This window comes from Arabidopsis lyrata (genome assembly GCF_000004255.2).
Source record: "Arabidopsis lyrata subsp. lyrata unplaced genomic scaffold ARALYscaffold_7, whole genome shotgun sequence".
In the NCBI taxonomy this organism is placed as follows: Eukaryota; Viridiplantae; Streptophyta; class Magnoliopsida; order Brassicales; family Brassicaceae; genus Arabidopsis; species Arabidopsis lyrata.
This window is the reverse complement of record NW_003302549.1, coordinates 23,000,302-23,011,980: the sequence shown is the minus strand read 5'-3', so window position 1 is coordinate 23,011,980 and position 11,679 is coordinate 23,000,302. Positions and strand designations below refer to the sequence as shown.

The 11,679-nt window shown below is 32.6% G+C and overlaps 2 protein-coding genes across 2 annotated transcripts; one reads left to right on the top strand and one right to left on the bottom strand.

The window, feature by feature from the left end:
- Positions 1 to 1,943: 1,943 nt before the first annotated feature.
- On the bottom strand, positions 1,944 to 3,297 carry LOC9306833 (agamous-like MADS-box protein AGL75). Its single transcript, XM_021017296.1, has one exon. The coding sequence runs from the start codon at positions 3,221 to 3,223 to the stop codon at positions 2,000 to 2,002; it is 1,224 nt and encodes a 407-aa protein (XP_020872955.1). The 5' UTR covers positions 3,224 to 3,297; the 3' UTR covers positions 1,944 to 1,999.
- A 4,533-nt stretch (positions 3,298 to 7,830) lies between these two features.
- On the top strand, positions 7,831 to 9,212 carry LOC9306832 (zinc-finger homeodomain protein 10). The gene has a single exon (XM_021017302.1). It carries the CDS (start codon positions 8,005 to 8,007, stop codon positions 8,989 to 8,991), a length of 987 nt encoding a protein of 328 aa, XP_020872961.1. The 5' UTR covers positions 7,831 to 8,004; the 3' UTR covers positions 8,992 to 9,212.
- The last annotated feature ends 2,467 nt before the right edge of the window (positions 9,213 to 11,679 follow it).

The window sequence follows — 11,679 nt, the reverse complement described above, 5'->3', positions numbered from 1 at the left end:
AACTGTAATGCTTATGTTGTTCCGTTTAAAAGTTGCGATGATTATTATTTTCCAGCACAGAGAATCACTGAAACAGGGTTGAAAAAAAGAGAATGTTACATACCTGTGATGAGAAAAGACAAGACAGAGCCACTGTGGAGGAATCAGAGCTTAGCCACGCTAAACCGCATGACCAAGACTAGTTACCGTTGCAGTGTTCCTGACTTCTTCAACGATGTCCTTATCTGTCAAAAGAAAATCAAGTCAGGGTGCCAACATTTTCACATTTATATATGTACTTGTTAAAAGACCCTAATAAGCTACGTTCTGAACCACAAAAAACGGGCCAAATATGCCAACAGTCTACGAAAGAGCTACTATAGAATTGAAGCAATCTGGTGTATACATCCTCAGCATCAATCATGATACAATGGTGACATCGGTATGGAAAGTGAAAGTGCATGTGCTGCTAAATTCTATCCAACTAATAACCATAAACAAGCTGGAGACAATTCAGCTTAATATAACATATAACTGGTGTTTCCCATATGCTTAGTTCTACTTATATAACTAACACACACAATATGCTTATGCAGCCACATAGAGCTACTTGCTACCTCTCTCTCATTGCAACACATGGACAATTCCAAAAGCCTAGTCCAAACTCAGCAGCTTTATCATCGTAATGTGTACACCAAAAACAAGGATTAGACTTTGTGTTCATACACTTTCAAATGCTCTTAGAAGTAATGAGAGCCCGGAAGCAAACGGAAAAATGGTGCACCGTCCATATGATTGTTTATGCTTCAGTCAAAAAGAGTAACACACTTAAACACTAGATCTTCACTTGCAGTATTAACTCAATTCCTTCTCTAAATAGAAGAAAACTCAGCCACTAGATTAGCTAAACAATAGAATATCTCAAGATGTTCACTTGCATTAATTCAATTTCTTCTGCAAACTCATTATTTCCAAGTAAAAGACTCCAAATAATTCATAACTTGCCCAGAATTATAGAATCATTAAACAAAACCACCATATATTCATTATTCATCACAATTACACAATAAATTTCAAAACTTTATAGTTAATTTCATACCTTTATCAACACAGAAGTAGGTCCCTGAGCCGAGCGACGACCATATTGCTCGGAGAAATTCCTCATGATCTTCAAAGATTTCTCCGATGGTTTCGCTGCAGCAATCGAAACAAGAAAGTGAAAACGAACCCGAAGCCACTTGAAACACAAAAGCGAGGGTTTAATTTAATCTACGACGATAAAGTCTTCACCTTTGGCCAAAACCTCTGACTACAAAAGGGACACAGGAGACTCTCAACGGTTTGTTTATTGAGCTCTCACATCCTTAAACCGGAAAGAACCACATAATATTTTTCAATGAATGTTGGTTTATCTTAACCGGTTTCAAAAAATTAGGATTTGGTTCGAATTCGGATTTGCAAGTCTACACTGAAACTGATTCCCTTTACAGGTAACCAAACTCCCACAATTTTCAGTTCAAAGTATATATCAGATGCCATACAACTTGTAAATTTCTTTTCTTGGAAGCATATTTTGAGACGGTTTGAAGACGGTCGGGTTCAAACCGCCTCCTTTTGCTAATTTCTTTTTCGTCAAAACAGAACCGATATAGAATTATACTATATGAACTTGTGAATTTTGTGACAACCCAAACTTAATCAAAACAGACCAATGGTGTGGTTTGTGTCTGTGGAACTGAATTCATGTATAGCAAAATAGGAAGAAGAATGTGTTTGTGTTGATTATGTGTAGATTAATGTCAGCAACAGATTATATCTGATTATTAGTATATTATTATTGAGCTTGATTTGTTTAGCTGAATACATATTAGACCAAGAACAACACATACTAAACAAAATGTTTACTATTCATAATAAAAACTAAAAAGTAACAAACAAATGCATATGTTTTTTTCTATACTCAAAAATAGAAACTAATGCATAAACAGCTTCATAATTGACTTTGAAGGAGGTAATTGCTTCAACTTGAGTTGCCGGATAGAAGATAACTGTTAGGAACGGTGGAGAGATATGGTAGAGTAGATGTCTGAAATAGACTGCTCTTATCAAAGTTATAAACATAGCTTGAACACATATCTTGAGAGAAGCTAGTGTTACCTACCATATTACCACAAGAGTCAAGAAAATCAGAACCTAACTCATATGAGACTGTGTTTGAGAGGCCAGGATTTGGAACGTTGCTGTTGGTAATATCACTCGAACACAAGTTCTGATCAAAACCATAAAGTTCATGCTGCATCAACTGATTCAACCAGGGGTTATCCACAGATTCTTGTACCGCCGAGTTATGTTGTGTGTTTGAGACGCAAGGATGTTGAAACTTGTTGCTATTGATGTTACTTAGTTTCTGATCACAACCATAAAACTCCTTCTGCATCAACTGATTCAACTCATAGTTATTCACAGATTCTTGTACCGCCGAGTAATGTTCTTTGTTTGAGACGCAAGGATGTTGGAAACTGTTGTTGGTAATGTTACTCATACACATATTCTGATCATAACCACAAAGCTCCTGCTTCACTAACTGATTCTTAAACTCAGATTCTTGAAGTAACGCTGAGAAATCCTGATTGAAATTTGATGCAGAGACTGGGATTTGAGAGAGAGTATTATCTCCATGGTTATAAATAAATAGCGAGAACTGGCTAGGGTTCAAAGATTGGGTCTGCTGATTCAGAGAGGTTGATGCTAAACCCTGATGATCTGGTTTTGTCTCATTCTGTTTCTGCGACTCAACAAAACGAAGCCTTTCTTGGACTTTAGAGACATTGAGTTCTAAGGACTGAATCAGTTTGGAGATTTGGTCAGGAGAGTAATGATCAGATATCGGATACTTTAATTCATTCACCTTCTTCAAACTCGTCTTCCTCTTCTTATTCGGATTCTTCAAACCCTTTTCCTTCTTCTTGTTCAGGAAGTCATAAAGATTAACGCGTTTCTTGCGTCTCAAGGCTTCGTTTAATTGACTATACCTAAGAGCAATGTCTCTCACTTTCTCTCGCTCCTTAGGCCATGTCTTAAGTTCTCCGTCTGGTCCGTAATAGATGACGCAGGCTTCAATATCACAGAGAGTGCAAAGCTCCGAAGCTTTCTTGAAGATGGTCTCAAGTCTATTGCTCAAACTTGTAGAAGCGAGTGAATAAGATGAAGAGGAAGAGGAAGAAGGTAAAGATCGAATGGTCATCTTCTTGTTGATTTCAAAGACAATCTCTCTGGTTTTTTTTCACGTTCAAAGTGAAGAGAAGAACGAAGACGAAGAAGAATGATATTGAGAGAGTGAAACTAATGAATTAGGTTTAGAAAGTGAATCATATATTTATAGGATTAGAATTGTTTTTTTCACTCTCGCTCATCGTTAAGAAAAAGGAAATAACGAGTAAAGATTTGATTTCCATATTTTGTATAGATTTGCGAAATTAGCCGTTGAGAGTTTGATAAAAAGGAAATATTACCTTTTTTTTTTCTCTATCTCCAGCTAATTAATAAAGGAAATATATAATTCAGCAATGAGATCAAATAATAACGGTAATAAAAAGATTTGATATGATTTGTTTTGATAAGATGTTTTATTGCTTAACTACAACAATTACTTGCAAAACAGAGTATATCTTCAGTGTCAAATTTTTGAAGGCTTGTTCCATTCTCTTACGATGATCAAATCATATGACATTTTCTATACAAACATATAATTTATCATACACTTGTTACTAGGTCGTGAATGACAAGTGTTTAGTGCAAATAGTTTGATAAATTATATGTTTATATAGAAAAAATAGTATGATACAAGTAAAAAAATCATGCGTTATGCAACAATTAGAAAATCCATGTGTAACAATTTCATTTGATAATTTTGTGTCTATGCAAATAATTAAAAATTATATGTTTTCGACGAATTATCACTTGTCCTCCCAAATTTGAAGATTCTAAAAGTTCTCCAATGATTGTGGATGCTTCTTTTAAAACTCCCATTTTGGAAGAAGATATGAGAAAGATTGAGGATCTAATTAGTCTTTTCAAACCATTTTTGATATAAAATGAAGGAATTAAAAATATAGAATAGATAGTCTTGACATATATTAAAAGAAAACACATTTGTTTGGAAAGTCTGTCAGTTGGGCTTTGGCCCAATTGATTTAGTCAGAAATACAGGCGGCCTGACTATCCCCTGACATTAGTCGGAAAGCATTTCAAACTCGGGACAGACATTGTGGTGGCCCTTCTGGGAGAAGTCCACTCTGAAGCACTTCGGTGCGTTTCTACTGGGGCTGGCCAGATCAGCCGATAAGGTTTATCAAGAAAAAATAATATATATATATATATATATATATTAAAAAAAAACAGAAAGAATAAACATAGTCTTAAACAAAATCGGAAATGCATTTGTCTACATTAAAATATATATTATTATTTTTGACGACTTTCCATCCTTTTTTTTTGACGACACATTAAAATAATTTATACCAATAGGTTTATCTCTATACTATTAAAAGAGAAGTACAAATGTAAATGGGTCGGGTCAAAATCAGAAAATTGACCCGAAATTCTGAAATCGGATCTTTGAAATTTTTTTGGAATATAAATTTCGAATTAATAATGAAAAATAGAACTAAAATCAAATGTTTATGGAAATCAAATAAAATTTGATTGTACTTATGGTAACTAATTATAAAATCATATTCCGAACAATATTATACATTAATTACGTATAATCAGTGTTCTAAAAAGCGGTCTAGGCGGTCGCCTAGGCCCCGACTAGACGCTAGGCTCTCATGCGACGCCTAGATTACCGCCTTGACCGCCTAAAATCACATAGATCTTGTTTAATGTATTTTTTCAATTTCAATTAGAGATTTATTTTTATATATAGTTATAAATATTCATATATTTTTTAATATAAATATAAATAAATGTTTTATCTAGTTTTTGTTTATAATTTCATAATTTTTAGTTTTATATAGATATTTTATATAACTTTTATATATAATATTATATTTATAATTTTTTATGTTATAAACGTCTAAACCGCCTAAAAAATCGCCTAGGCCCGATTAAGCGTTCTAGGCGCTAGGCACTGGGTCACCGCCCGCTTAGCGCCTAGCGCTTTCTTGAACACTGCGTATAATATATTTGTTCATATACTTTTGGAACTAATTCCATAACAATCAACGTTTTTCTCATTAATTTTGCTTATTTAGCCAGTTATCATTAATTAAAAGATATCTTACTTGCTTCTAGAGATTTCTAAAAAATTTATCACAACTAACCCATCTATTTTATAAATTAAATAAATAGATATTTTTATTTTGGTCGTGTAAATTAAATAGATATGAAATCTATGTAACTAATTTTAGTTTAATTAGATTAAATCGAAATTATGGTATTTTCATACAATAATACTTATAGTTTACCAAAGAAGTTTAATTTTCAAATTATAAAGATTTCTTGAATATGATTTTTAGAATTATTCAACAAGATGATAAATATTTATTAAATTTTGTGAATCATGAAAAATATTAATTATTTTTAATCATTATATTTCACCTTTCAATCTCTCATCTAACAAATAAGATACATATTCTATAATTCTTATGTCCAAACTCCATTGAGTTGTATGACTAAATAATATTTCTATTAGAGCTGTCAAAACGAGTTGATTCATCACGTTAAGCCTGTTTTGCAATAGGCAAAATATAGTTTGGCATGTAGTTAGTCTGTCTGCACGACCCGCGGGTAGCATATATGAAACACAACCCCGTCGCGTGAATGTATGCTGATTTGTGGAGTTATCCGTGAATTTTGTTTAAATAATTTTAGAGTAACCAAAATTTAAAATTCAACTAAAATAAATAAATTAAAATGTTTTTAGAGAAAATAATCTTATATATTATTATATTTATAAATATTATAATTTCATTTATTAAAAGTTTTTTAAACTACCACATGTTGAATAAATTATATTTTTATCAATAAATACTATCATGCGGGTTGATCCGCCAACCCCCAGACGAAAACCGATGACCCACTGCGAATCAATCCATGTGGCCCGCTTATTTGCGGGTTTAATATATTTTCCCAAATCTGGCCTATAGTGAGATGATTTGGGCTCGACCCACGGTTTTTGACCTATTTTGACTGCTTTAATTCTCATGATTCGTCTAATTTTTGAATTCTAAAACACAAAATTCCATTTTGTAAATCATAATTAATACGATTGGTTTAATTATAAACAATTTAATATTTTCTTTACAATTTGTTATTAGGAATATTTATAAGTACATTACACGATTCGTTCTACTAAAAACACGCACAATATTAAAATCAATGTATGTAAATCAATATTCTCCCGCGGTGGACCGCGGGTCCGATTCTAGTTTATACTTAATAAATCAAACAAGAGAGACTATGATGATTACATACGTATGATTGCAAACAAGTGTAACTATGATTTATGCTTCGAAACCAATCTTTTTGAGACGTTAGAAAGGGTAATTTGGGGTCTTGAAACTTCATTCTTGAATTTGTCCTTTTTTCACTCAAGTCCTCGGATGGGCTATCTTGGAATCACTATAGTTGTATGTGCAATAACCCGGCCCATTATAATTATTGTAATTTTATTATTCCATTAGCCCATTAAGTCATCAAGCTTTTCTTTGCCACTAAATTTTCACTAAGATTAGCTTCTCTACATTCAAACCGAAAGGAAAGTCGAAAATGTCTTCATTGATTGCATGTAATCTCTTTTACATGGCCATGAAGTCCTGCTACCCATTCTGTTTTTCCATGGCATGAATTAAGAACTGTAATTCAATCAAGTTCATCTTCGGAGCCGAGATTGCTTAAGAAAAACATTGTCCATGGGTGATTCTTTACGAAACGAGGTGGTGATAGTTGTGCCAAAGAACTGATCTAGTATATATATGAACTTATGAAGGACGGAATTTGATCATCGCTCTCAACTTGGTCATCAATGGGCAAATTCATTTGCGGATTGGACCGTATTTTATTTACCATCTACAAATTATAGTCCGTAATAAAAGCGGATCAAGAAAAATAAAAAAATATATTGTAGACTAAATACTAACCGTTTTTATACATAAATAAATTTAGTCCGCGACAGATACTTTTCCATCTTAAAAACAAAATAGTCTAATCGAGGGAAAATAATTTTGAGCTATATCTTTCACAACAATGGTTGTCTTAGAACAAATGTAACCGGTCCATTATTACCATGAGACTTTTTTTTGTTCTCTTTTTAGTTTTGACTTGTGCCTTTAGGTTTAAAACACTAGTAACCAGAACCGGGCCTTGTGGCCTAGTGGTAAAGGGGTCACAGCTCTGATTTCCGCCACCAGGGTTCGAGGCACAGCCACTAGTAGATTTACATAGGGGAATTGCCAGTCTCGTGGGATTAGTCCTTGGGCTTAGGAAGCCTTTGAGAGACCTGCAGTTATTCAAAAAAAAACACTAGTAACCAGTAGCCACATTTATTACGCTTTTCACCGCAAAATCTAACATGCACTCTCTCGTTGTGGACCCCCACAACTCCCCCTCTACCTAACCATGGTTAAAAACCATCAAACCTTAGTTCCCTTGATTAAAATATCCCCAAATCCAACTCTTTTTTTTTATTACATTTCATTTATAAATCATTAATTTTAATTTAATAATATTGTCCTTTTAAAAAAAATTTCTTTATTTGCTTCAGCAGCAGTCGTCACAGTCATCATATCATTTTCTTCTTTTCCTCCCTCTAAACGAATATTACCACAAAAAAAAATCAAGTGAAAAAATATTTAATATTAAAATAAATAAATCTCCAAAAGCTTAAGAACCTTTTTACTTATCTTTATTTCTTCTTCTTCTCCATTTTCTATTCACAATCTCTGAAACTCATACAATATTTTCAAAGCTCTTAACCCAAAACCCTAAGTTTTTTTTTTGGTTATATTATTAATGTTTTAAGCTATGATGGATATGACTCCTACAATAACAACAACAACAACTACTCCTAAATCACCCGAACCCGAATCCGAAACTCCGACCCGGATCCAACCGGCGAAACCCATTTCCTTTAGCAACGGCATCATCAAACGCCACCACCACCATCCTCTCCTCTTTACTTACAAAGAATGTCTCAAAAACCACGCGGCGGCGTTAGGTGGTCATGCTCTCGACGGTTGCGGCGAATTCATGCCGTCTCCGTCGTCAATCTCCTCCGATCCAACTTCTCTCAAATGTGCTGCTTGTGGCTGTCACCGTAATTTCCACCGCCGTGATCCAGACAACAACAACGACTCATCCCCAATCCATCCTCCTCCTTCTACCGCCGTAGAGTATCAACCTCACCACCGTCATCATCCACCACCACCACTACCTCCACCACCGCCACGTAGTCCTAACTCAGCTTCTCCTCCACCAATCTCTTCCTCTTACATGCTCTTATCTCTCTCCGGAACTAATAACAACAACAACAACTTAGCTTCTTTCTCCGATCTCAATTTCCCCGGCGGAAACAACCACCACCACCACCAACATACTCTTCACGGATCTCGTAAAAGATTCCGAACAAAGTTCAGTCAGTTTCAGAAAGAAAAGATGCATGAATTCGCCGAACGACTTGGTTGGAAGATGCAGAAACGTGACGAAGACGATGTTCGTGATTTTTGCCGGCAGATCGGAGTTGATAAAAGTGTTCTCAAAGTTTGGATGCATAACAACAAAAACACCTTTAACCGCCGTGATCTCGCCGGAAACGAGATCCGGAAGATCGATAACGGCGGAGGAAACCACACTCCGATTCTAACCGGCGAGATTAACAACAATAACAATGGACACCACGGCGGCGGAGGAGGAGAGCTTCACCACAGTGTTAGTAGCGGCGGTGGCGGAGGATTTGATAGTGATAGCGGCGGCGCTAACGGCGGTAACGTTAACGGATCGTCGTCGTCGTGAAGTTAAAGATGAGAGTATCAGATTAATAAGAAGCTTAAGAGTAAGCTTATTCGTATTATCATCGTTAATAACTTTTTATTAATATTAATTAAAATCTTTAGTTATGTTTGTTTGTTTTTGCATTATTATTTTAGTTTAATTTTCAGCTTTAATTAAATGTTCTTTACCACGTCGGTGTCTCGCTCAATGAGGAACAATAATACTATAACATTTCCAAATTATATCATTTGTTCAAAATTTTAAGTTTGTAAACATTTCAATTAATGTAATTAAGTACTCCAATAAATGGATACACTTTGATGTGGTGATCTTGTTTCGGATAAAGAAACAAAAAGATAGAAAGTTAAAAGATTTTTTTTTTTGAACAAAAAAGAAAGTTAAAAGATTTATAAACTAGTGAAACATAATTAGTTACTATATTGGTTTCTTATCTTTAAAAGTACTTTTCTTAATTTTATTTGGGACCAAACTAGGTGTACTCTTTTTCTTAGATCCTTCCTTAATTTAAAGAATAAATATACGTAAATTATTATTCTATATCAAATGATTAGCCATCATTTGTTTATTAGCATTTTTCTTCAACACCAATTTCCTCTTTAATCTATGTCCTTGTCATGGATTCATTCCGATAACCCATTTTTGGTATATATGCTTAGTTTTAATTATTCTCATTTGACAAGTACAAACAAGCATATACTTTTTAATAGTTAGATTAAATTTGTACAATTCATACTAAAGTTAGATATAACCATTATTATATCACATCGTAGCATGCAATATTCTATATTTTTTTGGCTCAATCATATAATCTAAACAATTTCTTAATAGGGGTTTAAGGCGTGGCACTAACACTAATGATTGAGTTGATGAACAATTTGACAATAACTTTCCATTTGGGGAAACGTAGGGATGAGATTTGATACGTCGGCTCTCACAATAATGAGATTATGGGTATCTCCATACGGGTTTGTTACAATTATTTAAGCAATTCATTAATATTTCTAGTATTTATTTATTTTATATAACGCATTTAGTCAAGTCACAAATATCTTTCCGTATTATCTTGGTGGGGACAAAACTTTTGCACAAGCTGAGGTTATGGCCCTAACTGCCATATACCATGTGAACCACTTATTAATTATATTATTTATTTTTGTAACGTATCAATTTAGCCATCAATTCACATTATCTAACCAAAAACAAAAATTAGCCATCAAATATGATAATTTCAACTTTGCTTCTAATTTAGAACTGAAATCAATGTTTTATAAAATTAAAATATTATAGTATTAAGAAAAATTCCTAACCATCAAGTAAGTATGACATTATACATGGGATATTTTCTAAAACTATAAATGAAATAAAAATTTAATGTTTTATTAAATAGTTTGTACATACATTGTGAACTACAAGATAACAAATAGTTCATTCATAAGAATATAGTAATAATTAGAAGTTGGAGTTTTCAGCTGAAATTTAATATATTGACATTACACATAGGATATTTTCTAAATTTATGAAATAAAAAGTTTAATACTCCCTCTGATTCAGAATATAAGATGTTTTAAACATTATATTTTATTTCATATTATAAGATGTTTTGCAAGTTTCTATGCAGATTTAAATGCATTTAATCATTTGTGACCATTTATATTCTGCATTATTATTTATGATTGGTGAGATTTATTTTTATTAAATACAAATCATATTTTTTAAAAGAAAAACAAATTACTTTAAACATCTTATAATTTGAAACAGGGAGGGTATTTTATTAGATAGTTGGACATACATGAACTGCACGATAACAAATAATAGTTGAGTCATAAGAATATACAATTATAAGGGAAATTGTTAAAAATACCCCTTTTGATGTGTCCCTTTTCAAAAATGCCCTTTTTAGATGTCCATTTTCAAAAATGCCCTTTTTTAAATCTGAAATTTTTATAAAGTTTTATTAGGTTTATAAGGTGCTTATGGATTGTAACTACTACTTGAAGACTCGATCCAAGTATTTATAAGGTTTTATAAGGTGTTTTTAAAGGTTTTACAAGTTATTTTAAAGGATTTTTAAGGTTTTTCAAAAGTTTTACAAGATATTTTAAAGGTTTTTAAAGGTATTTTAAAAAATTTATAAGGTATTTATAATGTATTTATAAGATTTTAGATACATATAAATGTAGTTTGTGTATGTTTTAATAATATTACATACATATTTGGGTAAATCTTATATTTTTAAGAGCTTTTTTTATAAGGTTTTAAAAAAGAGGTATTTTTGAAAAGTGGCATTGAAAAAGTGGCATTTTTACAGAAGCCCCCAATTATAAACAGTTGTTTTTAAAGATAAAAATTTGATATATTGACAAAAATAATTTCACCCAATTTTAGTGAAGTCACAAAAATTCACCGTAAGTTTTAAATTTATTAAATATAAGTACAATCCCTTGTATATGATGGACATATGGAGACTTGAAAAGAAATGGCCCACCATGTTTTGACATAAATGTCTACATTTTTCAAATTTAAAATTGATGGTACATAACCACTGTGATTATATTATGTTCCAGTTTCATGTACAATTAGGTATGGATAAGTTTTATTTATTTATTAAAAAGCAGAGCAACTAACATATATTATGATGTACTCACTCTGTCCTAAAACATTGATGTTTTAGTTTTACACACAAATTAT